The sequence below is a fragment of the Marasmius oreades genome, chromosome 1 (genome assembly GCF_018924745.1).
Source record: "Marasmius oreades isolate 03SP1 chromosome 1, whole genome shotgun sequence".
In the NCBI taxonomy this organism is placed as follows: domain Eukaryota; kingdom Fungi; phylum Basidiomycota; class Agaricomycetes; order Agaricales; family Marasmiaceae; genus Marasmius; species Marasmius oreades.
The window spans coordinates 4799635-4825502 of NC_057323.1; the positions used below are offsets into that span (position 1 = coordinate 4799635).

The window sequence follows — 25868 nt, forward strand, 5'->3', positions numbered from 1 at the left end:
TGTCACTACACGTGTTGTCATCATGTGCCAGGATGCCGACACTAGATACTGGAATATCCTTCATTATCTTTTGCTCGCCAGATTATGTAATATACGTCTGTATCATCTGATTAGCATTGATACTCCAAATTGTCAATTCTTGAATGATCTCCATCAAGAAATATGCGGAGCTCATTCCCTGCCGGATTTCTGACATCATTATCATGGCCTGTATAACTCCGCCGTAATTTCCTTGTTTGGTTATCATTAGGGTAACAAGGTATCTGCGAGACATATTGGTGGATGATCATCTTGGAATCAGATAATATTTATTACCATCACCTGTAGAGTAGTAGATAGGTGTATTCTAATCGTGGGACCTTCTGTACATAGTAGGTAGGGCGTGCGCGCGTGTGTAACGCAATCAAAATTGTTAACACCTGGTGCAATCCCAGCCAAGAAGAAATTAGCGCGAAGTAAGAGCTTGTACATATAATTGCCTTGATGAGTACCTAAGTTAAAATAGAATGTAATAGCATGTTAAATATATAGATTGTATACAGAAATACAACTGAAAAAACAGTATGAAATGCATGATTGTAGAACTGGGATTAGTCCGGTAATCCCATATGCCCATATGCCGAGATTCACCATATACGGAAGTAATTTTTTAGTAACGTGACTCCCTTATGATAAACCTATATAATCTGCATAATTTCTTATCTACATTATAACTTGTCACCTTAGTTACAGCGGCGGACAATGGGTGGTCGTGATTATGGTGTACCCCCGCCGTTATACTCCAGGATACTCCAGGATACTCCACCTTATCATCTGACAGGGATGTTATCCCGATTACAGGGCATGATATCACAGACACGTGAATATCTTCGAGTATCCGAATCCCCGTTTTTTTGTGAAGAACGGCATCCAATCGCCGCCAAAGTATTAGCTATTAAAAAAGCTAGAGAAAATTCGAATCAGAGGGCATTTCAGATTTTGTAGAGAAAACATAATAGAATAGCCGTACAAAATCTTGAAGCTTACGAGTGATAGCTGAACCGTGTGGATGGATGTCGAGCGGACGTGGAAAGAAAAGACGGGCGCTTATGGGAATGTGATGGCTTGTCTCGTTTGGCAAATCATCCATTGACCACCCCAACCCTTCAACCGTACGGGCAGAGGGTTCGTTATCAGCCTACTTCAGCCCTTATATGACCTCTCAATCTAGTTCCCGAACGGCGGTGTGCGTTCCCCACAAGGGATCCGACCCCCCACTAAGGTAATTATCAAGACAACCACTTCCTAAACCTCAGCCTGGATTCCACACACCGCGGGTCATAACAACAGTTCAGGTAGCACCCGGAAGGCAAGCTGCTGCAAAAATATCATCTTCGATATGTACCTTGGAAGTATTAGAAATAAAACAGTAAGGAGGAAACTGCGACTTGGTATGCTAGTCTAGTACAGTGACAGAGGGGAAAGAACGAAAGCTTCATTGAGGGAAGGGACGAGGGAAGAACGGAAAAAGAACTTTACCGAATAACTAGAAATTGGGTCCGTAGAAACTGGGTAGAAAAGGGAACGGGAAGAACGGTGGAAAGACATCATCATCATAATACCCGTCCTCATCGTCGTCGTCGTCGTCGTCGTCTTCATCGTCATCGTCCTCGTTTTCAGACTCATCCCAATCTACCTCTACTCGTTTCGCAATCTTCTCTACATCATTCGCCCGAAGTCGAATACATGCCTCCAATATCACCTTCTTCAATGGATATCCATTCTCCTCACGCAGCTTCAACGCAGTCAGGAGAGGTTTGAGAAGATTATGCGAATTTTCACGGAAATCCACATCAGCAAATCCGAGCGTCTTCAACGCCGGGAAAAGGGGAGGTTGTGATTGTGTTACCGCTGCCTCTTCCTCCTGTTGCTTCTTCTTACCTGCCGCCTTCTTCTTTCGCGGCTTTCTCTTGGGTGTGAGATTACGGGACATCGTTTTGACAAATTGGAAGGAAGCTTGTTCCATGAGGAACACCGAACTTAGTCGATTCAAGTTTCCTAAATATTGTATGAGGACATCCGGGGAAGGTGGCTCTGTACAGTTGAAACGGAGATTTTCGAGATGTGTGAGAGGACCCAACGCGAGGATTTTTGAAGTCATTTCGGTAACGGTCTCATCTAACATCTCGAGATCGATGGAAAGGTGCGGAATGGGGGTATCAAGGAACTCAGCAACCTCAGAACAATCGCACGAAATATTCCAAGCACGGAAAATCACGACGGTTTCACGATGGTATTTGTAGACTTGTACCTTCAGAGTTTTGATCGCCCTCGCATGATCAGCAGAAGACGAGGACGGGGAGAGGAGTCCGGATATGTAAGCAAAGAGTGAGTTGAAACCTCCGTCTGCAATGGATGGCATGTGGTTTTGAAAGTGTATTCTGGTCGTGTCGGGAAATGACATATGTTGGAGGAGAGTGCAGCAGACTTCGGACCCTACACTCATGGACAAGCTTTTCAAATGAGGAAGTCCAACTGTCGAATCCGAAGGAAGGGGGATACGGTTTGGCGATAAGCAGCTGTCAAGATGAATCTCTCGGAGGGAAGGAGCTCTTTGTAAGAGTTCGAACATATCTTTTATGGTGGGTCGGATGGCTAGTGGTAGCCGTTTCATCGCCAGACGTGTGAGGTTTCCGACCAACGGGGTCTCCCAAGGAATCGAACATCCAACGAGATCTAGATCAGTGAGACGCACCGCTTCTCCACCGAGAAAGTCGCGTGGCAGCACAATCGAAGTTGTTTCATCGGCAACTATCCGAATAGAACGAATCAGAGGCGCTGGCTCGTTCATGTCCTTCAGCACGCCCACCAAGAAATTCCTTGTGATGTTCGAAATCGCGTGAAGATCCAAACTAGCAATACATGCAGGACGCGACACTGCTTCAGTGAAAGCTTCAATGTGGTCCGTACTAAGAGGTGCCGGGATGAAGTCCCAACGAATGTTAAGCGGACTGGATTTCGAATACTTCAATAGTCTTCTCGCAGTTTTGGGGAACATAAAATCGGGGGTAGACCACATTGAGGGAGTACTGTAAGCGATCATGCACCACAGGCGACAAACAAGCAGAATGTTAATCCAATATCGCGACGACCGTCTTGGGGACCTTCTTTCAGCGCGATTCCAACACTCCGTGTGGAATGTGAAAATGGAACCAAGGATTTCTGCAGGGAGACGACAGATAGGAACGTGCAGATTTCGCTCGTATTGGACCCGTTTTAACTCTTCAGTGATCGTTTTGAGCTTCTCATCGAAATCCTGGAGCGTATTGACCGATACAGCTGGAAGTATAAAGAAAGGATTTTGAGTCGTTGTCAAAAGAAATAACCTTAAACACGTACCTATGACTTCTTGAGGGTTCGAATCCATTATGCCACCGTTCACCTAGTGCAAGAATACGAAGTGAGTAGATAGAGAGTGGTAGGCAGAAAGGAATGTAAGGTGATGATGGTCGTTAACGGAGACCTCCTTCTATATATGACAGACGCGCCTAACGGTCTTTAAATTTGTTACGATGACGTGCCTACTACCTCTCATCGTAATTACGGGCTTCCTTCACGTTTATGCAGTAGGTATTAGACTGGTCACATTCGGTATATAGCAAAACCGACAGCAAATTGATAGTAAGTGAGAGAAAAGTCACAGATAAAATGATAATGCAGTGGTACAGTGTGATATGCCAGGACAGAGAGACGGTAGTAAAGCCATACGTAGCACAGGTATCAAAAAACTAACAGGAAGGAACACAAGGCCACGCAATCATTGCGGGTCATCTTCCACATGTTCGACCGACTCGACAATCTCATTGACTAGCTCCATCGAAACACCAGGAATAACTCTTTCGGCTTCGGTGAACGCACGCTGTAACGCACTCAGTGCTACTCGTGCTTCTTGCGAAGATACACGGGGGAAAAGCTATGCGATAATCCGTGAGGTCAATCTTTACATGGATAGAAGGGACGCACCGAGGCAATGGCGGGTAAAATAACCGAATCCAACATTGTCGTATCCGGGACATCTTCGTCAAGTTGCGTACGCCTCATTCGATCTTCGAGTTCATCCTCCCTTTGATATTTCTCGTTACCGTACTGATCACCATAATCCTCGTAATCATCGGACGGCTCTCTCTGGGCCGTTCTTTGGCTCATCCTTGATACACTAGAATTTGCTGCTGCCACAGCTGGAGCCATATGTCGCACCGTAGCCTGATCCGACCGCCGACTTCCTCGTGCATCTGATGGTAAGGGAGGTAGGTCCCCTTTAGCCGTGATGGACGAGCTGGTGGAGTTTCTGCCTCGCAATGAGGATCCAGACGAGTTGGATGATACGTCTGACCGTTGAGTCCCGTTGTTTTCCCATGTTAGAGGCGGCCCGGATACTTGTATGGGGTTTTGATTGCGACCAATGGTCGCCGGACGACTAGCGTGACGGACTGTGCCGAAATCCCAAAGATCTTCTGGGTCTCCCCCTGACGGCCTGTAAGAAGCGATGTTAGAGCTAATATCGAGTTGCAAGACAGGTGAAATACTCACATGTCGGGGACCGTGTCGCGCTCTTCATCCTCATAACGGTCTCCTCCTTCTGCCCTCCAGCGTTCATGGCGTTCGATGAGCTCAGTCAAGTAGCTTGTCTTCTTGGCCATTCGAACAAATTTGTGTCGCAGTAGTTCTCTCGCAGATGGACGCTGAATGAATCCGCTGAGTATTTATCGACCACTCAGAACTCAAATTGAAAGCCTTCTTACCTCGCGAGGATCGCGTTGAAGGCAGTAGGCAACGAAATCTTTGAAAGGTTTCGAGAAGTTACCTTCCAACATTGGAGGAGGGTTTTTGGGTATGAGAAAGAGGACCTATTGGGAAGTTGAAGACGACCGATGTAACAGACATGAAGAATCCATGATACTTTCCTTCATGGGATGCAGTTCTGCATAGGGGGGTTCTCCTTTTGCTAGTTCGATTGCTGTTATTCCCAAACTCCATATGTCTGCTTTGTGATCATAACCACTCTGTTTGATGACTTCGGGTGACATCCAGTAAGGGGTTCCAACGAATGTGTTCTTTTTGGCCGAAAGTGTTCCAGATAATTGACCTGACACGCCGAAATCCGCTAATTTGACTTCGCCACCTGCCGATAATAAAATGTTCGCAGCTACATAGCCCCTCTGCATCAGGAATGCTGGCGTTCAATTTTAACGTCAGGGCTACAGACCTTTGATATCCCGATGGAGTTTCTTTTCTGAATGTAGGTACTCGAGTCCACGAAGCAGTTCTCGAACGATGATGGCAATGTACTCTTCTCGAAATACTCCGGGCTTCATCTATAATGATATCTTTGGAATAAGTAAACGTCGTGGATGTTCAAAGACTTTGGAACACACCAAATCCGAGCATGAACCTCCTGAACAATATCTGACGGGTGGCATTGATCAACATAACCACTCGGCGTCCATCACAGTGAACTCACTCCATGACGATCCAAAGGTTTGATCCTTTCAAGTAAGATCCGTGGTATCTGGAGTCATACGATGTGATGTTAGTGCGAGGTAAATAGAGAAAGTAGAGAAAGTGCTGGAACGCACTTGGTTACATGTGGAGAGTCCAACTGTGATAAAATCTGTATTTCCTGCTGTATATCTTCTATTTCATCTTCTGCACTCTCCAAGTCTATTATCTTGATCGCCACGGTCTTCTGAGTTCGCTTGTCATATCTCAGGAAGGAAGGTCAGGAAGTTGTCAACAAGAGGCTGTGGAATGGGGATAACTCACCCTTTATAAACTTCTCCAAAAGATCCCTTCCCTAAAGTTTTGTAAGTGCAACAATTAGTCTGCTCAATTTGCAGCAACATACCGATCCGGTCTTGCTTAACATAAAACTCTTCTGGATCCTGGTGATGAGAGTCCTAGACATACAATCGATCTACGTGGATCGGCTCTTGTGAAAAGAAACAAACGTACCATACTTCCTGAATACATGCTGTCTCCTCAGGTATCTGATGTCTCTGTCGTATCTTAAAAGTCCAGTCCTCTGTATTCGCGCTTTCTTGTGGGAGAGGCGTAAGTAACGCCAGCGGATCGAATAAGGCAAGAAACAAGTTCTATGAGCGAGTGAAGTGCAGAGCAAGAAAAAAAGAAGAGCAAGAAAGGGGGAATAGCCCTAATTTATGCGGTTTCGGGCTGAAGCTGGCTTGGTTACGGCAAACGGCACAGGTCCAAGTTTTTGGGCGCCTCAGTACTCAGTACTTGTTGCTCTTACTTCCGTCTCGGTCACTGACTCGATTCTACGTGGTCGTGACCATGAAGGACGATATGTGGCTACATATACACACAAAGAGTCCTGACAGTATTATACCACAAGTGCCTGAACGAGTCAACTCTCTTCTTGATGTGAGAGCATGATTGGCTCTAGAAAGGATGTCAGTCGGATGAAATTGTCATTGTTTTGAAGCGCTGTGATGGCGGTATGGTGACACCCAACTTTGTTCAAATCATTCACGGCAAGTGCTTTGCAGGGATTCTTGTTTGTACTCACATGTTTCTGATAAGAACACAATTTGAACGATTACAACCAACAAGCAACGTCGGTCAGATGAAACCACGATTTACTTTGCAACACTCACAGCTCCACGTCAAGAAAAGATGATCAACGTCTCCGCGCTCCACGATAAATGTTAATTTGTATATACCCAGCATTCCCTGAAGGACCACACTCGCTAGAAAGTACCAGAACGGACCTCAAGCTCTTGACACATGTAGCGAGAACACGGTACAACTGTCCTAAGAAACGTATCGTTAAGTCTCGGTCAAGGTTGTTGTCATCAAGTATGTTGTACTCACGTTGTCTCAAGATTGAACACGGTAAATCCATCATTCGAATCATCGGCAGATGTTGATACCCACTTATAACCGCTTTTAGGCTTTCCCGTCCCCATTTTCTCTCCCCCCTTTGTTTCCCAGTTTCGCTCATGATACACCCCACCCTCCTTACACGACGTCCACTCGTTAATACCCATGTTGTATGTTCATTGTTTCCTCTTTTGACGTCATCCGTTCATTCGCATGTTAGATATCTCACAAACGACTAACTCGCGGAGCTGGCGGATCTCCAGGTTCACAACAAAAGGACGGAGATGACTCGTCTTCTGGCGGACCTACAAACAACAATGCTGACAAGACAAACACCAGTGGCCAAGGTGCGGACGAGTTCCAGTACAGCGAATTCGAAAGGCACTGACGATACTTCAGATAATAACCACGACTCCAACAACCAAGGTCCTCCAGGTGGCTCTAGTACTGGTGGAGGAAGTGATTCTGATAAGGGAGTGAAGGACCAGAAGACGGATCAGCCGAGCGGCCAACAAACTGAGCAACCAAACGACGGTCAACACAGCGACGACAGCGCAGCTCAACAATCTGCCCAGAGCGACAGCCAACATCCACAGAACAACAATCCCGTCCAACATGACACACAGAATAGTGACTCGAATGATGGTCGCGGCAGCGGAGACAGCCCTCAAGGAACTAGCGCCGACGCTGGAGCTGGAGATGGGAAGCAAGGTGGGGTGAAGGGCGGACAAGGACCAGACGATACCCCCGGCAAAGATGGCTCCTCCTCATCCGGCGGCGCCGATGGGAATCCTGGAGCTAAAGGAGATCCTGCGCCTGGTACCAGCCCTCCTGTTTCTGGCAATCCTCAGCAAGATTCCGGTTCTCATAATGGGCAACAAACCGGTAGTTCCGCAGTTGGCAGTCAGGACGGACAGCAGCAACAGCAGCCTGGAGAACCCGATCAACGTCAGGGAAATCCTCAGCAGGGCGGGAAAGACAATTCTGATCAAGGACAGAACGATGGCAGTCATGGTGGGGATTCAGGTAGTCCACCGCAAAGAAACGGCCAGGGAAACTCTCAGCAGGGCGGGAAAGATAATTCTGACCAAGGCCAGAACGGTGACCGTCCTGGTAGTCCTCCAGGTAGTCCTCCAGGTAGTCCAGCGCAAGAAAATAGCCAGGGAAGTAGCCAGACGCAAGGGAGCGATCATCCAGGTGGATCTCAACAGGGAAATGGTCAGCCAGGGAACGGGCAGAGTGGAAAACCGGGCGGTGAGCAACCGGGGAACGGACAAAGTGGGAAACCGGGAAGTCAGCAGGCTGGAAATGGACCGAGCGGAAGACCGGGGGGTGGGACCGGAAACGATCAACCGGTGGATGATAATCCAAGTCAAGGAAGTCACCCAGATGGCCAACCTGGAGGCAGTAAACCTGGAAATAGTCAACAAGGGCCTGGAAGTCAAGGAAGTCAACCAGGTGGTCAATCTGGAGGCGATAAACCTGTTCAACAAGGGTCTGGAAATCCTGCATGCAAGTTGTTGCCTTTCTCGCCCGGTTGTTCGCAGCAGCAGGACGATCATGTCACGACCAACAACCAGAGTGGAGGTCAGCACGGAGACGGTCAATCAGCTGGCCAAGCGGGAGGCAATAAACCTGGAAACGGTCGACAAGGGTCTGGAAGTCAAGGAAGTCAACCAGGTGGCCAATCTGGAGGCAGTAAACCTGGTCAACAAGGGTCTGGAAATCTTGCATGCAACTTGTTACCAATCTTGCCCGGCTGTTCGCAGCAGGAAGGTAGTCGCATTACGACCGGAGGTGGTGATCCCCATGATGGTGGAAAACCACCTGGCCAGTCGGGAGACACTAAGCCTGGAAATGGCCGACAAGGGTCCGGCAATCCTGTATGCAAATTTTTGTCAATTCTGCCCGGTTGTTCACAGCAGGGAGGTGGCCATGGTACGACCGGTAATGGTGGTAACCAGAATGGACAACCTGGAAGTGGTCCTGGTCGGTCAGGAGACAGAGACGGCCAAAAAGGAGACGATGGAAAACCTGGTGGAAAACCTGGAAGTGGTCAGCAAGATCCTGGTCAATCAGGAGATGGAGACAACCCAGGGCGCGGTGGACAACAGAATGGCGATCCCGGTAGAGGCAGTGATGGAGGTAAAGAAGGAGAAGGTCAAACAGGCGGCGGATCCGGAGGTGGTCAACCTGGAAATGATCAATCGGGTGCTAGTCCACCAGGAGATGGTCAACCCGACAACGGTCAGGGTAATCCACAGGACCAAGGAGGCGGCCAAGGGCCTGATAATCAGAACGGTCAGCAAGGAGGTGGTCCACCGGATGGAAGCCAACCAAATCAAGGGGATAGCTCAGAGGATAGCGGACAACAGAGTGGCGGCCCTGGACTTCCATGTAGCTTACTGTCTAAATTTTCTAACTTGCCCTTGCTGCGTGGCTTGGCTCTTTGTCCACAACAAGGCGATAATGGTACCGAAAACCAGGGTAATTCCTCGAGCGGAGGTCAACAAAGTGGCCAAGGGAACGGTCAAGCAGGATCAGGTAGCCAACAACAACCCGGTGGTGATCGCAGTAGTAATACGGCAGACCAAGGCAGTCAACCACAGCGACCGAGTGGTAGTGGTAGTGGTGGCTCGACAGGCCAAGGCAGCCAACAAGGGGAAGGTCAGAATGAGCGTGGTCAGCAGGGAAGTGTCGAAAGTGGTGGAAAACCCAGCGGTCAAAACAATGCTGGTAACGCCGAAGGCAGTCATCCAATAAACACCGTTGGAAACCAGACCGGTGGAATCACGACGACCGCCAGCCCGAGTACAACGACGGGCAACATGGGACACACATCCAGCCAGCAAAGTCCAGATGGGGCACATGCACTCGCCGTGAACAGTGGGGTTTCTGGCCCCATTCCTTCCTTTTCCACATTCACTTCCACAATTCACACCTCGATCACGTTGTCGAGGTCTGATGGCTCTCTATCCGTTGTAGCCACGGATATCACTTCTACTGGTACAACGACTTTTTACGCTTCTGGCACAACCCCTCTTAACGTCCCTACCAACACTCCCGGCACGCCAAAGCAAAACACCAAGTCTCACGCTGCGGCGTTGATTGGTGGAATTGTCGCAGGGATTATCGCTCTTTTCATTATCATCGGGTGTCTATGCTTCCTACGTAGGAGACGTGCTTCCGCTCGAAATGCCGTGTTCCGTAACATGACCGAACGTCGTCCACAGTCTGGTGCTCCGTCCTCTATACACTTCGATCCAATGGCTATGGTCGCACCACCTCCACCTCCACCCCAACGACGCAGCTTTGTGCAGATGCTTCTGTCGCGCAGGACAACACGCAGCACGCGTCATAGGTCGAACTTGACCAATGTGACTAGCCGCTCGAGTGAAACTGCGAGCACTCGCAGTACTCGTAGTCGTCTCTCTGAGTGGGCAACAATCTCTAACCACAGCTTCACCACAGCTCGACTGGAAGATGATGTTGCAAATCCTTTCCAGGACCCTCCAGTGATAACGGATCCCTTCGCCGATCCTCAGCCTGGTTCTGCATACAATTATAATACATTCACCCGGTCAGCGCCTGCGATGTCTATTGCATGAACATTTTGTTCTCGTTCTCTTATTTATCTATTATTCTACCCCTCGGGCAGGCTTTTGTATATGATGAATGGTCGTTGCTTGATACCCATGCTACCCTACTCGCACCATTACATCTCTCGTATATCAATTGATGGTGTGGAGCACAACAATCGTAACATGTCAAGTACAGTATTTGGATGGACAGAACTATTAGACAATGTACATCTACATCTATAAAGATTTATATGTATAAGATGCGAACAAACGAACGCGCTGTCATGAGTGTCAGTCGAGTCGGGTTCCTTTTATTCCGACCATTCTGAGGCGTGTCATGCCTCTGCATCCAGCAGAAATCGAATTAAAGAGATCAGGATCAGGCGGCTGTCTGCCACTGAGGAGTTCCCTTTACAATGCAATCGTTGAGGCACATTACCATACTGTATGCATAGGTACAACCATACGTACACGACCCGCAACCAAAAAGGATTACATAGGATAGACTTCTTGAACAACCAAAAACTAGGGAATAACACCCTGAACGTCTGTATCACGAGGGTAGTACAAAGCCGAAGAACAGTCACTAGTATGTACAACGCACGCAAGTCAACGTAATACCCGAATCCAGATTAGAACCGTTAGGCAAATCAAGAAGAATGACAGAACCAGAAGCTTGCCTTTCCATACCTCAAAAGAGTTCCATCCTATATCCATCCATCAAAGATCGAGCTCAAGTCCATCCCACTCAACCACTACTTCTTCCTCAATCCGCTTCACGTCAAATGAGTACAACCGTATGCAGCTCTCCAACACCAACCTCTCTACCGGAAATCCACTCTCTGTCCGTAACCTCAACGCCATCAGAAGTGTCTCCAAAACATGGCTCGACGAAGCACGGAAATCTACATTGACCAAACCAATTGTTTTCAAGGAAGGGAAAAGGATAGGCTGAGCCGTCGCCTGTTTCTTCCCGCTGTCCTCGTATTTCCCTTTGCGGGCGACGGTGACTCCAGATAACAGCTTGAGAAATCCAAACGAAGCACGTTGCAAGAGATATATCGACCGTAATGAAGTTGACTTTCCCAGGTTTTCAACGATGATATTCTGGGAGAGCGGCTCAGCGGAGAAGATCCTGAGGGCTTCGAGGTGGATGAGAGGACCTAAGCCCAACATTTTTTGTGTGAAGTACTGCGTGTGAGGGGTTGCGATGCCATTCATCTCAAACCACAAGTGTGGGATCTCGGCGTCGCTATAATTCCAGGCTTTAAGAACCAGCCCATCATGAAAACCACTGGAATCGAGCATAAGACTCCTAATTGCTCTCGGATGGTCGGCAGAGCTCGAGGCGGGATAAAGTAGTCCAGAAATACAGGGTATTAGAGGGATATGATGCCAGTCAAAGGATGAAGTATAACATTCAAGGTGGATGGAAGTCGTGGCAGGGAAAGACATGGGTTCGAGGAGAGTGTAACAGGTGTCGTCCGTCATGGATAGAAACAATATCCTCAATCGAGGAAACGAAATGGTGGAATTGGGTGGCAGGGAAGTCGGAATGGGAGAGACACAGTATTCGAGTTCAAGAACTTCAAGATTGTGGGCCTCTCGTAGAGCTTCGAAGATCACTTTGGTGGAGGGTCTTTCGGTAACGGGCATACTCCTGATGGTAAGGTGCGTGAGGTTCGTGAACAATGGAGTTCGCCACCTTTCTAGTAAACACCCTCCGAGTTCCAATCTGGTCAAACGAGGTGCACCTCCTCCAAGGAAATCCTCCGAGAGAATGACCGGGTACATAACCTCGGTACAATCGATGACAAGGGAATGAAGTAAAGGCGCAGGCTCGTTGGCCATCTCCGTCAGTGAATCTTCAAAGAGATCTCGAATAGTCGGAGAAAATAAGTTGAGATGCAAGCTGGCGATGCGTGAAAGGCTCGAGAGTACTTTCATAAACAGTCTGCGATGTTCGTCCCGGAGAAGTGTTGGATGAAAGTCCCAAATGATATTCAGCGGCGTGGAACCAGAATACTTCAACATCCTCCATGCCAACCTTGGGAACCTGAAGTCCGGGGTTGACCACATTGAGGGAGTGTTGTACGCAGTTGCGCACCAATGTCGACATACGAGTAAGATATCGACCCACCATCGCCCTCGCTGATGAAACGTACCGCTATAAACATAGTGCTCCTGCGAATAAGAGTCGATGTAGAATGTAAAGATGGATCCCAGAATCTCTGCGGGTAGACGGCAAATGGGTACCAGCAGATTGCGTTCGTATTGTATTTGTTTTAATTCCTCGGTGGTCCTTCTGATCTTTTCGTCATATTTTTGGATGGTATTGAACGTTATATGAGATCGAGAAGCTGCCGTCATATACATGAGTATGTCGATATAGCAGGATTAAACTGTTACACACTGCCTATGGACCCTCCCGACTCTAGATGCGTGTTCGAGTGCATATTCGACTCAATACTATTCCACCCGGAAGGGTAGAGTATGATACACAGTAGGGGAGCTCGGCGCTTCAGCCTGTGGTCATTATCAATCTCGGATGTCAGTTAGCTGCCACCTGGCGTTATTAAGTATGATTGTGGTGGTACTGTATTTGTTCGCGTTCCCATGGAGCGTGCGAGTCCCAGGGCCCCACCTCCGGACAGCACCGGGATATAAAATATCGGTTCTTCGTTGGTGTTTTGTCGAGTAGGAGCGTAGATTCTGGTGAGGGACAGAGAGAACAAGAATAAGCTATGATTGGCTTACTACGCTACTTAGGTAACAGAGGGAAGATACTTACTGAGGGCCTCAGGTTAACGCGCCACCCTGCTGGCACGCACGGGCCCGCAACGCGTGTTGCGAAAGTATTCAGACTGAGAATAGATACAGGCAGTCCGAGACGACCATGATATATACAATTGAAAGCGACTTAGTTCGTACTTAGATGAATCACCAAATCCTGAAATCGAGTGTTGTCCAACCCCTCAACCTACCACAAATCATCAAACGGAGGGTCTAGCCAACCGCCATCGGACTCATCGTCAGCATACAAATCTCCAGAGCCATAATAGAACGGCTCATGACCCCAGAAATCGTCATCATCAAGGTCGCTATCTTCGTCTCCCTCATCATCCTCGTAAGTCTCCACGGACCCATCCCATTCCACATCTTGTACAACTTCCGTGAGCCGGTCAACACCACCTTGATAAAGCTGGATACAGGACGTTAATACCAGCTTTTCGATTGGTTTGCCATGCCTCCTCCGGAAGGACAAAAAGTCCACAAAACCCCCCACACCATCGAAATCCTCCTCGAAATCCACCTCGGTCAACTTCATGGTGGTAAGAGCAGGGAAAACCAATCGACACAGTTTCCATTTAGAGGTAGACGCCGTCCCCGAAGGAGGCTCTCCATCTGAACCACAATCACAACTTCGGAGCGCATCCAAGAAGTTTCGAATGCCACGCTGATCGAGAGCGAGGGTCTTGAGTGACTCCAGAGACCCAAAAAGCTCCACAAAGTCGCTCGCAAGACAGATATCGCCCAACGAAAAAGCCAAGCGAAGCTCTTCAAGCTGCCCAAGAGGGAACGTCCTCGCGGCAGCTCGGAATGTGGGGCGGTGTGCGATATCGTATATATTCAGATCAACGTGAAGTAGCGTCGAAAGCAATTCGCCAAGTTTTTCAGGCCGTCGAGTAGGGTCGCCTGCCCTGAGCGAAAACGGGGGAAACTTAGCATCGATGGATAAGGACTTGAAGTAATCTTCGCCGGTGCTTGAAGCTGAATATATCTGGCACAGCCTGTCAAAGAAGGGAATAGCGTCGAGGTCTGTAATTATAGTTGCGAAAAAAGATTTGCAGGTGATATGAAGTGCCGCGGATGGTGGGAAAGTGATATTCCTCAGCACTTCAGTGCAATTCAAGAGTGTTCCCGAGAGCCGTAGACGTCTAAGGCGGGACAGCTCCACGACCAACCTCGGTAACATTTTCTCTGAGGTGTGGACCGGTAGTGAGTTCGTCAGCTCGAGTACCTCCAGTCCAGGCATTTCTTGCAACACCTCGATGAGTTGTTTTGTACTCGGACATCGGAAGCAGGTATCAACGAGAGGTTCGTTGTGAGGTTCGTTGAGAGCGAGAGTGGTGAGGTTCTTCAGAAGAGAACCGGACCAAGGGAAGTGGAGACCACTAACTTTGAGCTCTCTGAGGCGGGAAGCTTTACCGCCAAAAAGGTTATTTGGAAGCGAGATGTAGGGTCCACCATATACCTCCAATTTTTGAAGTAACGGAGCGGGTTTGGTCAAATTCGAGAAAAGAGTCCCCGAGTCGGATAACGAGGGACTGGTGTGCAAAACAAGCCTACGTATGCGGTCGATGTGCGAAAGAGCCTCTTTCAAACCGTCTAGCATTCCGTGATACGGCATGAGCGTGTCCGGCATAACCTCGATATCCAGTGGTGCAGCTTTCGACCTCAATATCATCTCGTGGGTTAAAGAGTGATGCGAAAAGTCGATTAATGACCACGTTGACGCAGAGTCCAAAGCTATCGAACGCCATTGTCGACAGACTTGAGTGACATTGAGCCATGATATTCGAGACGACCAGGTCATGGTCGTGGTCGTGAGCATGAGGCGTTGATAAATGCAGTATCTGAAAATGGTAGACATGATCTCGGTGGGTAGACGAGAGAACGGAATGAGTAAGTTGTGCTCGGATCTGAGCTTTCGCAATTCTTCTTCTGCACGTTCAATTTCGTTATCGACCGATATAAGTCGCAAATCGGTTGTCTTCTGGAGTGGAGGCACTATATCCAAAGTCAGCCTCTGCTGTTCCCAAAGAAGATTGCAGTCGCTCACTTGATAGTTCCTCGACTTTATCCAGTGCTTTCATCCTCCCGTACATACATCGCGATGGATGCATTGATTCTGAAAAGCTAGCTACCATTGGACTCGTGAGTTCCAAGCCAGAAAGCAGCTAGCTAGAACAGGAGCTCACGACCGAGGTGTCCGAGCTAAAAGATGGTGAAGGGTCTGCTTTGGTGGTCTGGGCGCACGTGTGAACGATGATGCATTGACACCCGAAACCGGACTCGGCGTGAAAGAAATTGCAAGTATGTATTATAGAAGCCCAGGTACATCATTCGCTAACAAGTTCGGGTATACTATGGTATAATATGTATGTATCGTTAATCTGAGGATGTCACCGGCCACGCTCCTGTCACGCCTCCGAGTAAACTCAGACCTCACAAGTCTTCGACTTCCGCTTCCGCTTCCACCATAGCTAAAGAAACCTCCACTGCTACGGCAATGCCAAGTTCTGGTACCTCTACCTGAACTCGTCCATTTTCGTTGCTCCCCTAGTCAAGAGGCTTAGTAGGAGCTGGTCCAGCACTTCTAGCTTTCCCTGCAAATTGCTTTGGAGTTCCAGGTAGACGCTGTGACACCGGTGGGTCACTTTGTGAAGTCCCAGAAATAGATCGAACCGGCAGGTTAACCAGTGCAGGAAGAGGCGGATCGATAGGTACAGGAGGATGGCCAGGTAGTTCGAGAATCGGAGCAGATCCGACGAGAGGCTTTACCGGTGGCTGAACTGGAGGAAAAGAAGAATCGATAGGTACAGGAAGATGACCAGGTAGTTCGAGAGTCGGATCTGCTCCGACGGGAGGCTTTACCGGTGGCTGAACTGGAAGACGAGCAGAATCGGCAGGTTGGAGGTCGCGACGAGCAAGAGTTGATGCTGATGCAGAGCCCGAGGACGTTGTGGGACTGTTGGGAGGTGTACCGTCAGAAGGGCGGGACGAAGAATCGCCATTGGCGGCACCGCTTTGAGAAGTATCGAAGGTTTGAACACTTGCACTGTTCATCGGAGACTTGAACTCCTCGGGACATTTCAGTAGGTGTGAAGCGAGAGGTATCACTGCCTCTCCAAGCTTGAGAACGGGTTCACCAAGTGTGCCTATCAGAGGAATGCCAGCAACAATCCCGCCAACCCTATTCAAGATACCATCGGCAAGCGGGAAAATTACACACGCCGGACCTGAGCAACCAGTTGGTGGTCGATGAATACAAGAGTGCTTGATTAGACTCACTAGCTTCTCTGGGTTCAAGCTCACCGTCCTCTACGTCGCGCGTAATACGTTGAGGCATCGAAACTGAATCACGCCTTAGAGGTTTGAAGGACGTCGACGCAGGAATACCACTTGAAGGTTGTCCATCACCAGTGGGTGCAGCGAGACTGCTGGACGACGACGATATGGCGAGAGTAGCGAAGATGAGAGAAGAACTCGATGGTAGCTTCATACTGGACTTGAGCGAGAACTAGTAGATATATGCGCGATAAAGGTGAGGTAGAATGTGTAGGGAAGTAGAGCGGAGGGATATAGTGATGATGGAAGTGAGAGAAAGAGGAATAGAGAGCATAACCAGGCAGGACGCGTTATTTATACGTTTTGGAAACCAAACAAACCGCTTCGCTTGTCCTCAAATTGCACCTCTTCTACCTCTCATTTCCATTTCCCAGAGCTCGCTTTCATCACCAAATATTCCTCCTCTTCGTCTACCATAGCCTCTATAGTCGTCAGTCGTACCCAATGACGAGTACTGCCACCACCGGCGAATTGATAATCCCAAGCAGGATGACAAGAAGCACCACCCCAATGCCGCCGATCTATAGCAAACAAAATTCAGCTTTGCCAAATTCTAACAACTACAAAATCGAACATTAAGCAAACGAAGATGACAATGACCGGCCAGAGGTCTTGGAGGTCATTCATAATGATGGTGTGCGCGTGAGAATTGGTGAGAGTTGGTGCGAACTTTTGCTGCCGCCGTTAGAAGTCTGCTTCCACCCTCAAGTTCGTGTATTTGGCGAAACGGCGGTGTCACCGTTGACTCGGCTTGACCTCCTTCGAAGGAGACCTCTAGACTCCCGAAGTAACTCATTAGAGCCAAGTTCACGCATCCAAGTCGCGCCCCGAAGCTGGTCACTACAGATCCCGCAAAAGAGTCCGCAATATTCCATTTGCACCCGCGAGCTAAATTCCCAGCTCTTTTAAAGTCATAGGAAAGGAGAATAACATTCTCAGAGTCAGTACTCGAGACCGTAGCCCCCATCGCGAGCCCGAGTCCAAATGCGGAAGCCACTGTAGCGGACTTGTAAACGGAGAACAAATTTGGTCTGCTTTTGGTCACGCCTCGCTGCAAATGCCAAGCGACCCAGAGAAGCGGTACAACTGCACTAGAAAAATGGCATCCTCAAAGTCGTCAGTCTCACAGACCCCGTAGAGAAAAATTATCCCACTCACCCTTTCACTTCAAACTCTAGCATCACAGATCCTCCGAGAAAGCCCATGCTCCTCGATGTCAAGACCCCAACAGTTTCTTCACTACCATCCCAGTCTGTGAGTCATAAATTCACCTCCAAGACTATTCTTGGGGCGGCATGAACCAGGCGCGGCTGATTCATGGAAATCACGATCAGCCCGAGATAGTGGTACCAACATTTCAACACCAATCCTTCGACGAGTCGGCGAAAGACGTCGAGCAAACTTCTCCCCCTCCCCCAGTCGTGTATCCCGATCCATACAATATCCAGGAGGGCTTGAGGAATGAGCTGCAGCTATCCGAGCTACGAAGGAGGAAATGGGGGAGCAAACTGGTCAAATACCATTCGAAGCAAAATAACGTGCGTAAAGTGAGGGTTTGAAACTAAAAGTTGCGCCTGAAGGGTCTCGTTTTTAGTTAATAGTTTCGTTGCTCAAACCAATTGAAGAATATACCGCTGAAGCCCAGATACAGGAAGAAGCTGACCGTCTCCCGGTTCGTTCTCAACAGTCAACCTGCCTTGCCCGCTGACATTTATCCAGGTCCAAATAGCCATATGGGCAAGTCTGATTGCCAATTTCTCCCTGTGCATCTTGCAGAGTAAGTACGCACCGTCTTTCTTAGGACTACGAGACACTAGCTTACAAGGGATTTTTTCTCTCAGTGTACGCTGCGATATCATCCATATCTCTCTCGCTTCTTGCCACGGGCATCGACTCGATATTCGACATATGCAGTAATATTATCTTATTCTGGCTACATAGAAAGGCGGAACGACTTGATTCCTCTAAGTGGCCCGTTGGCGGTGCCCGATTAGAGACGATTGGAAACATTGTTTACGGTGCGTTCATGAAAACGTCTCCTTCCACTGCCCTTGTCTGAATCATTCGTATGCAGGTTTTCTGTACGTGCTCTATCTTACTCAAACATGAATGAAGGCTCTTACCTTTACCGATTTAGGATGGGTTCCGTCAATCTTGTCGTCGTAGTGGAATCGTGTCGCAGTATCATCTCGCATCGGACTGACAGCGTGAATGTTTTTCATCTTCCGTCGATCGTCACTGTCGCCGCAGCTCTGTGTCAGTGGTCGTCTTCTTGCTTTAGCTCGTGGACTCATTTAATTCCCTCCAGTCGTCAAGCTGTTATTATTTGTCTACTGTTTCTCATTACGAAAGAGCTCGAGTCAAGTTCAAGTACTTTGGGAGGATCATAGGAATGATCTGTGGATCAATACGTTTGGTTAGTACTTAGTGGTTTTGCCGAAGCCTTCCCTTCGTTGACAACTTGGCAGGGCTGCTGATGTCTACGGGGGGAAGCAAACTACGGTGGTGTGAGTTTCGATTTATCGTGTTATTAGGAGCTTGACTCTGAGATTCTCCTAGATCTTGATCCTGTGGGAGCTATCATCGTACGTCTCCTCAATCTCGGAGGTTTAGGGTTTACACCCAACGTTACCACCTAGATTGGTCTTGGGATCATGATGGCATGGGGCCGCACAATCTATGCTCAATTCAAACTTCTAGCTGGAATGTCAGCCCCCCACGAGATGCTTCAGTTATTGATATACAAAGCCGCCACGTTTAGCGACGACATTGAGAAGATTGATACTGTAAGGGCTTACCATGTAACGTTCACTTTTGCGTTGAAATATTCCAATACTCACTATTGTTTCTTTCTCTCCAGAGTGGCCCAGATTACTTCGTAGAAATCGACATCGTTATGAACGCGAATACACCATTATGGAAGGCACATGATTTAAGCGAGAAGCTGCAAGATAAGATTGAAGGGCTTCCAAATGTAGAGAGGGCATTTGTACATGTGGATTATGAGACGACCCATTCACCGGTGAGTGATTGTCCTTTGCTACTATGTCATTTCCTGAGACTATGTTGCTTCGTCTAGGAACATAGAAAGACACAATGACGAGGAGCAAAGAATTGTATTACGTGTATTTCTGGTGTATATTACACTATCATTCCATGATTCCCTTGAGACGATTGGAAGCTGCTCTCCAAATTCCAGCACCGATATCACTCCATCAGTGTATGACCAATCGCGTAGAGAGCGGAGCAGGCACGTCAAAAAGTTCACAACGTGTTCACGCACTCTGAATACTCAATTCCTTTGCACGCGACATTGCAGCTACGTTATATAATTACCACGGCTTGAGGTCACCGGGGTCGATCCTTCACCACTCAGTGTCCCATGACTCTCATTGATATTCAAAGACTTGACTCGGTGAAAGTAGCAGTGAGAACAAGATTCTGCATAGGATGTGGTTAGAAGCATTGGGTATGTTTTTCGCAGATAATGAGGTATATCTGAAGGGAAGGAAAGCTGTCAAAGCCCTCCACGATAACGAACGACCATGGGGTTCGGAATCCTAGGTACGTTCACCTTACCCTCGTACGGAAGAACGTCAACTCACAATTGATTTTGAGCAGATGATAAACATCTTTCAAACGTTCCAGGTACTTCGCTTTTGACTGACCGTAAAGTTGTGCACGGTCAACAGGTGCGGCCAATAATAGATGGATTCTACGCATTTATCTGACTTTCCTTTCATCCAAGGTTAATCTCGATAACGCTACCGACTTGAAAAGAGGGACCGGCAGGTTTGCGCACGTCATCCTCGTTCCTCAGCCATCCGATGACCCTAGGGATCCGTAAGCTACCCATATCGCGCGAAACACACTGGAGAACCCTAATCAATGATGCAGACTCAATTGGCCAAGGTGGAAGAAGGAGACTTGCTTCTGGACTCTGTCAGTGGGAATAGTTGGAATTTGATACGCTCCTGCTGAATTTTTGCGATACAGTGCTTTCCTGGCTTCACTCGATGGTGCTCTCTCGCCAATGGTCGGGCCAGGTTACGTCCTGCTCTCGAAACAGTTCGGTGTCAGCGTGGACGATGTAGCATCGAGTTTCGGCTCTATTCTACTCGGTTTGGGTTGTTTCATGTATTTTTATGCCTTTACATGCCTTCGTATTTTGGTTAAGCCGGGGTTACTCAGGTTACTTCAAGGCACTCTTGCTGTCAAGTTTGGACACCGGATCGTGTATTTGGGCTCAGTATTTCTGGTCAGTTTCTTTGTGATTGGTCGCTACTTCTCTGAGCTCGTTGTAGATGTTCATCTCGTGCATTTGGTGTGCTGCCAGTCCCAACCTGGCGTCGATTCGGGCATCTAGAGCCTTTCAAGGATTCGGAATGTCGGCACTGCAGAGGTTTGTGACCAATTTTGCATCGATACGAGTGACGACAACTTGATGAGTTCTACAGTCTAGTCGCATCCACAATCGAACAACTCTTCTTGTGAGAGGACTTCTTAGCGAAGCTGTAGCTTTCTGACAAGAATTTATTGCTGTAGCGTCCATGAGCGTGGAAGCCGGTCTGTGATATGGAGCTTTTCGATCATGTCGGGAATCACACTGTAGGCTTAGTCTTTCAGATGGTGTATTCCCTCTTTCTCATAACATTCGCTAGTGGCCCTCTACTTTACAGCTACGTAATTCAAAACCTTTCCTGGCAGATGGGCTTCTGGTTTGTTTCGATTCCGCTGGGTGTCGGCTTTCTCCTCGTTTTCTTTTTCGTCCCCGAGGTCAGCAACCCCGTCACCATGATACTTGGATTTCTCTTACGAACTGACATAGACGACTTTCGACCGCGCTTCCACCAATAACGAGAAGCTTGTTGACAGTGAGAAACGGAGCATGGACAAGGACAGTTCCTCTACGTCTCGCGAAGCCCAGTCGCCCGTACCGTTACCACCCAAAGCGAGCTATCTTTCCCAGCTAAGAGTTTGGCATGGAATATTTACTAGGACCCCTTTCCTTACAATATTCTTGCGGCCGTTCCCCTTCCTACTCTCTCCCGTGGTAAGCGACCATACAATCAACTTCCTAATTGCGAATTTTCAACCCTGATATCCCGTGCGTCAGACACTTTTCATCTTCTTGGTTCACGGAATGCAAACAGTTTGGTTGAGTGAGTCTATCCCTGTCAACTAGTTCACTTTTGGTTCTCACAGGCTTAGGTCTACTTCCCATTTGCTCCTCAACGATCTTCACAATCGAGTACGGCTTCAACGCTTCTCAGATTGGGTTGACAAATCTGGGCGGGATTGTTGGGATTGTTCTTGCAACCGCCATCACTGGGCCTTTGACAGACTGGGGGACCATCTGGCTATCTAATCGCAACAAAGGAATATATGAACCAGAGTTCCGAATATATTTCATCACCACTATGTTATTCGGAACGTTCGGTTATGCGGGCTGGGCTGGTGAGTAGTACTTCCTGCAAACCCTTATGTTTTCCCTCACTCTCTCATTAGTGGGTACGACACACAACATGCCTTGGATCGGTGCAGTCGCGTGCTTGACACTCGCGAATTTCAGTATGGTGACCTCTGGTTCGGCAGCAGTCACCTACCTTCTCGATACTCACGGACCAAATGCCCTGCATGTACTCGCTCTCACCAACTTCCTGAAGAACATGGTGTTGTACGGCTTCACGTTTTTCGCGAACGGAATGATCCTGCATCGTGGAGTCAAGGTCTCGCTGTTGATCTTGGCGGCATGTCAGACGTTCTGTTGGCTCGCTTCGATTCCGATGTATGTGTACGGGAAACGTGTGAGGTCTTTTGTGAGTTCTACAGGTTGATCTTGATCCAATTTTGGAAACTGAGTTTGCTTGACTGTCCTAGCTCGCGCGACATCCTCAATGGTTTGATATTGGTATCGAGAGCGAATCTGAACAACGCCAACCTCAATCGGAGAAGTGAAGATGCAACACAAGGTCGAATGAAGAGTTTATGGTGATAACATTACTTGTATTCTAGTATTTGGGACAGAATGCAAAGGTCAATTATAGTTGAAGAGATGACACTTGCTCAATGTTCTGACTCTAGCCTTGTGCGCTCAAGCTCTCAGAACACCTACTGTAGCTAAAGCATCTAGGCCAGATCATACCGAGTAAAGGACAAGTTCGTAAATTCCCCACGCTTTCTCTTGCCTTCAAGATTCTTCAACTTCCTCCCTTCCTGCTGAATCCTGCATATGGCGTTTTCTCGTCGATTTAGAAACGTTGTGAAGAGCAGCGCGGAATGATGCTGTTTTATGGGGAATGGAAGCATATGCTGCTCGTGTGCGTGAGGCTTCTCGTAGCTTGAGAGTTCCTAAAGCAAGCGGCATATTAGGTCCCTGGCATCCAATGGGTCCGAAGGGGATGTAAATCATACCTATGCAAAGCATCCTGACTTGGCGAGCCATTGAGGAATTGCGGGACTTGGACTTGACATGGCTAGTTATTTAGAGATGAAAGTAGCACAGTATCAATAATGTGTGGCGCCATGATTTCCGTGCGCACGGGAAACTTCCTTGCTCTTGGTCGAAGGTATGGAATACTATGGATCAATTGAGATACAGGAGATGATCTTGAGGTCATATCCAATCCATGACTATGTCCCCATCGTCCACTGTTTCGCCATCGTCCGCATATTCACCATCCTCATGCTCCACCTCACCTATCATACCACCCATGCCATTCTCCTTCAACACGATCTTTACTGAATCAGAGGTTTGAAATACCATTGACTTGGAGCCCACGGACAGTGTATAGTACCTGAACATCCGAGTAGCAGCGGTATCTGGTATATTTATCCGGAGTTTCCTGCCCGTCGGGATCACAAAGACGAAATAAAAGCCAGAGGATGGCAAACCACAGATCGCCTCAAGCCGCTTTTGAATTGGCTTGAGGTGTTTAGTTTTGAAGCTGTGTGTGACTGATCTGGTCATTTGAAACACAGCGCCAAAGCCCTTGCCGACCAAAAAAGAGTCGAAGAGGGGATTATTGACCTGCATGGGGACATAATAAGCCTTCTGATCACAGGTTGTTGAAGGCTCGGAGGCAGAGTCATAGAGCTTCATGACCCGTTGACCGACTTCCATGGGCTGGGCAAGCTCGTGTTGACTCAGACGGGTTTTGTTTTTTCCAACGCGTGTCTCCATCATCGGGTAAACGTTGAGGCTCTGGTTGGTAACGATATGAGTGTGTCCTTCAGCTTCGAAAATCCAGCCAAGAGCTGCTGCCATCTTCATCTCGGAGCTAAGCAAGGCCTCCATAATCGTCCGCATCTTGTCGGCCTGGTTTGTCCAAGCCTCACAGAGTAGGTTCACTACCAAGGGAGACCGGACTTCATGTCGCATATTGCCATCTTCCTCGTCCGACCTTCGGTATGTGGCAATAAGTCGATGAGAGTGGTGGGGAGAGTATGAACTACCATCTATCAGCGAAACGACGCCTTCAGCCTTCATCTCGCGAAGAGCGGCCCGGAGCTCACGCACGAACCCCCGAACCTCCCTGTCCAAAGAAACGGATCTGTTCGACTGAGGGTCATCGAAGATCAGGAGGAAACGACGGAGGTCCACGTTGAAGGTTTGAATCAAGTCACGGACAAAGTTCTGCATTTGTGGATCTGTAAGCCCTGATTTGGGGTACGCGTGCCTGAAGCTAAAGTAATAATCAGACAAGAACATGCACCACAGAACGAAAGCTTACATGTTGACAACGTCCACAACATCGGGTGGGTTCATCACTATAGGAGCGATGCAAAATTGCTTTCGCCAATTCTTAAGTCCTTTTAACCGTGGGTTCGGGGAAGATGCTCCAATCTGGTAGAACTTATTCAACATGAATCTGGGGACGTCCGCACCAGTCCAGTCCATGTCTATCAGGAAAAGCGTGTTGTACAGATCTGGATCCCGAAGAACTGGAGAAGAGTCGGGAACAATGTACACATCTGTTCCTTCGGGTCCAAGGATGGCAAATGTCTGATATAGGATATGGATGCATACCGGTTGTTTGCGAGCTAGTGTTTTCGCCAGGAAATAGAGAAGAAACACTGTTTTACCTGAATGAACTATCGGATCAGAAACGTGCGGATAGAAAGAGAGCCGGTCGCACCAATCCCAGGCATCCCAGTAACCAGGACACCGCGTCTATTGCTTGAATATGCATGGTCATGAGCGTACGCGTGCATTATGCGTTTTTCGAGCTCGGGATATTCCGATTGAACGGTAATGACTCCGTTCTGAGGAAAGGGCTGGGACAAGGAGACTCACGAGTGGGTAGGAACGGGTGGGTTAGGTACTCCAGAGTCGGTGGGAACGGTTGAGCCAGCTCTCAAGTCTGTAGGAACAGTTGAGCCAGGTACTCCCGAGTTGGTGGGAATGGGTGGGCCAGGAGGCTGACGTAGAGAAAGCTCGATTGTGCCATCTTTTCCGAGGAGCTCGCCACGCCCCAGCAGCAGAGCATTTTCTGAATGTCCTCTTTGGGACCGCAGATGGGACATCTGCTTGCTTCCAGCTCTCCTCGAAGATACTCGATCTTGTCTTCGAAATTAGGTGGAACGAGATTGGCCATGATGGTAAGAATCTGAGCCCTGGTCTGCGAAGAGATTGTTTGTCCGTGCCAAACATGAACGAACTCTCCGGGTCGTCACACTTTCTCCTCCCTGCTATATGGCGTTTTCTTCCCTTTCAAGCTCATTATTGTCACCGGAAGTCACCATCAAGTTCGTGTAAAAACCATTTCTTTCGTTCTAGCTCACAAAACTCGAGAACAGAGTCAGTTCCACGCTCGATAAATCAGTCGGAAAGAAGTCTCTCATCGACAACAATCCAGAGACATGTTGGACATCACAACAGGTGTGTATCTCTCCTTTGAGCGCAACATTTTCATTCAATTTCACCAGCAACCAATCTAGGGCCTCCCACAATACATCCAACTCAACTTTCCAGCACCCGTGATACCCGAGACGATATCGATAACCTTTCAAGGTGGATTTGTCGGCAGAAGATGTGTAGTACAAGTCAGACAGCCAGGAGATGATACTGCATCTAAGGAATGGAAACCCTTGACGATTTTATACCCGGAAGACGTCAACCGACGTCAAAGTTTTGATCTGCACCCTCAAGACGAGTTCATTTCTTTGGAGAAAGGCGTCGAAAGTATGAAACTGACCTTCGTGGAAAGCTCAGATTTTTTCGGCAGAATTACGGTCTACGATGTGAAGCTAGATGGTTTGGTATCGATTTAGGAA

The 25868-nt window shown here is 48.3% G+C and overlaps 12 protein-coding genes across 12 annotated transcripts; 4 read left to right on the forward strand and 8 right to left on the reverse strand.

The window, feature by feature from the left end:
- Positions 1-1525: 1525 nt before the first annotated feature.
- Positions 1526-3406, reverse strand: E1B28_001751 (uncharacterized protein; the record flags this gene model as incomplete). Its single annotated transcript, XM_043147714.1, has 2 exons — positions 1526-3318; positions 3379-3406. 2 exons carry the CDS (start codon positions 3404-3406, stop codon positions 1526-1528), a joined length of 1821 nt encoding a protein of 606 aa, XP_043016428.1.
- A 390-nt stretch (positions 3407-3796) lies between these two features.
- Positions 3797-4853, reverse strand: E1B28_001752 (uncharacterized protein; the record flags this gene model as incomplete). The annotated part of the gene is made up of 4 exons (XM_043147715.1): positions 3797-3952; positions 4003-4513; positions 4570-4721; positions 4782-4853. 4 exons carry the CDS (start codon positions 4851-4853, stop codon positions 3797-3799), a joined length of 891 nt encoding a protein of 296 aa, XP_043016429.1.
- Positions 4854-4886: 33 nt separating this feature from the next.
- Positions 4887-6009, reverse strand: E1B28_001753 (uncharacterized protein; the record flags this gene model as incomplete). The annotated part of the gene is made up of 8 exons (XM_043147716.1): positions 4887-5185; positions 5246-5354; positions 5415-5445; positions 5501-5548; positions 5616-5744; positions 5803-5833; positions 5885-5936; positions 5992-6009. 8 exons carry the CDS (start codon positions 6007-6009, stop codon positions 4887-4889), a joined length of 717 nt encoding a protein of 238 aa, XP_043016430.1.
- A 269-nt stretch (positions 6010-6278) lies between these two features.
- E1B28_001754 (uncharacterized protein) lies at positions 6279-10727 on the forward strand. Its single transcript, XM_043147717.1, has 5 exons — positions 6279-6530; positions 6580-6891; positions 6950-7049; positions 7100-7226; positions 7279-10727. Exons 3-5 carry the CDS (start codon positions 6999-7001, stop codon positions 10485-10487), a joined length of 3387 nt encoding a protein of 1128 aa, XP_043016431.1. The 5' UTR covers positions 6279-6530; positions 6580-6891; positions 6950-6998; the 3' UTR covers positions 10488-10727.
- Positions 10728-11180: 453 nt separating this feature from the next.
- E1B28_001755 (uncharacterized protein) lies at positions 11181-12916 on the reverse strand (the record flags this gene model as incomplete). Its single annotated transcript, XM_043147718.1, has 2 exons — positions 11181-12820; positions 12874-12916. 2 exons carry the CDS (start codon positions 12914-12916, stop codon positions 11181-11183), a joined length of 1683 nt encoding a protein of 560 aa, XP_043016432.1.
- A 524-nt stretch (positions 12917-13440) lies between these two features.
- E1B28_001756 (uncharacterized protein) lies at positions 13441-15114 on the reverse strand (the record flags this gene model as incomplete). Its single annotated transcript, XM_043147719.1, has 1 exon — positions 13441-15114. One exon carries the CDS (start codon positions 15112-15114, stop codon positions 13441-13443), a length of 1674 nt encoding a protein of 557 aa, XP_043016433.1.
- Positions 15115-15539: 425 nt separating this feature from the next.
- E1B28_001757 (uncharacterized protein) lies at positions 15540-16746 on the reverse strand (the record flags this gene model as incomplete). Its single annotated transcript, XM_043147720.1, has 2 exons — positions 15540-16483; positions 16536-16746. The coding sequence occupies 2 exons, from the start codon at positions 16744-16746 to the stop codon at positions 15804-15806; spliced, it is 891 nt and encodes a 296-aa protein (XP_043016434.1). The 3' UTR covers positions 15540-15803.
- A 903-nt stretch (positions 16747-17649) lies between these two features.
- On the forward strand, positions 17650-19692 carry E1B28_001758 (uncharacterized protein; the record flags this gene model as incomplete). Its single annotated transcript, XM_043147721.1, has 14 exons — positions 17650-17708; positions 17771-17846; positions 17927-18130; positions 18187-18264; positions 18312-18369; positions 18434-18610; positions 18667-18673; positions 18730-18848; positions 18901-19008; positions 19061-19099; positions 19152-19177; positions 19232-19393; positions 19453-19614; positions 19672-19692. 14 exons carry the CDS (start codon positions 17650-17652, stop codon positions 19690-19692), a joined length of 1296 nt encoding a protein of 431 aa, XP_043016435.1.
- A 445-nt stretch (positions 19693-20137) lies between these two features.
- E1B28_001759 (uncharacterized protein) lies at positions 20138-22550 on the forward strand (the record flags this gene model as incomplete). Its single annotated transcript, XM_043147722.1, has 15 exons — positions 20138-20156; positions 20214-20284; positions 20341-20435; positions 20490-20534; positions 20589-20729; positions 20784-20850; positions 20897-20994; positions 21050-21082; positions 21138-21200; positions 21254-21368; positions 21421-21645; positions 21709-21754; positions 21804-22049; positions 22101-22411; positions 22473-22550. 15 exons carry the CDS (start codon positions 20138-20140, stop codon positions 22548-22550), a joined length of 1653 nt encoding a protein of 550 aa, XP_043016436.1.
- Positions 22551-22775: 225 nt separating this feature from the next.
- E1B28_001760 (uncharacterized protein) lies at positions 22776-24806 on the reverse strand (the record flags this gene model as incomplete). The annotated part of the gene is made up of 4 exons (XM_043147723.1): positions 22776-22943; positions 23007-24277; positions 24326-24677; positions 24731-24806. The coding sequence occupies 3 exons, from the start codon at positions 24804-24806 to the stop codon at positions 23209-23211; spliced, it is 1497 nt and encodes a 498-aa protein (XP_043016437.1). The 3' UTR covers positions 22776-22943; positions 23007-23208.
- Positions 24807-24949: 143 nt separating this feature from the next.
- E1B28_001761 (uncharacterized protein) lies at positions 24950-25189 on the reverse strand (the record flags this gene model as incomplete). The annotated part of the gene is made up of 1 exon (XM_043147724.1): positions 24950-25189. The coding sequence occupies one exon, from the start codon at positions 25187-25189 to the stop codon at positions 24950-24952; it is 240 nt and encodes a 79-aa protein (XP_043016438.1).
- A 78-nt stretch (positions 25190-25267) lies between these two features.
- E1B28_001762 (uncharacterized protein) lies at positions 25268-25865 on the forward strand (the record flags this gene model as incomplete). Its single annotated transcript, XM_043147725.1, has 3 exons — positions 25268-25340; positions 25392-25473; positions 25533-25865. Exons 1-3 carry the CDS (start codon positions 25288-25290, stop codon positions 25863-25865), a joined length of 468 nt encoding a protein of 155 aa, XP_043016439.1. The 5' UTR covers positions 25268-25287.
- Positions 25866-25868: the final 3 nt, after the last annotated feature.

What these genes read in the sequence shown, in the direction of transcription:
- E1B28_001754 (XM_043147717.1), top strand. Translation starts at nt 6,999, where the DNA reads ATGATACACCCCACCCTCCTTACACGACGTCCACTCGTTAATACCCAT. An exon ending in CACTCGTTAATACCCATGTT is followed by an intron (nt 7,050 to 7,099) that starts GTATGTTCATTG and finishes TTCGCATGTTAG; the next exon opens with ATATCTCACAAACGACTAAC. An exon ending in GACAAACACCAGTGGCCAAG is followed by an intron (nt 7,227 to 7,278) that starts GTGCGGACGAGT and finishes ACGATACTTCAG; the next exon opens with ATAATAACCACGACTCCAAC.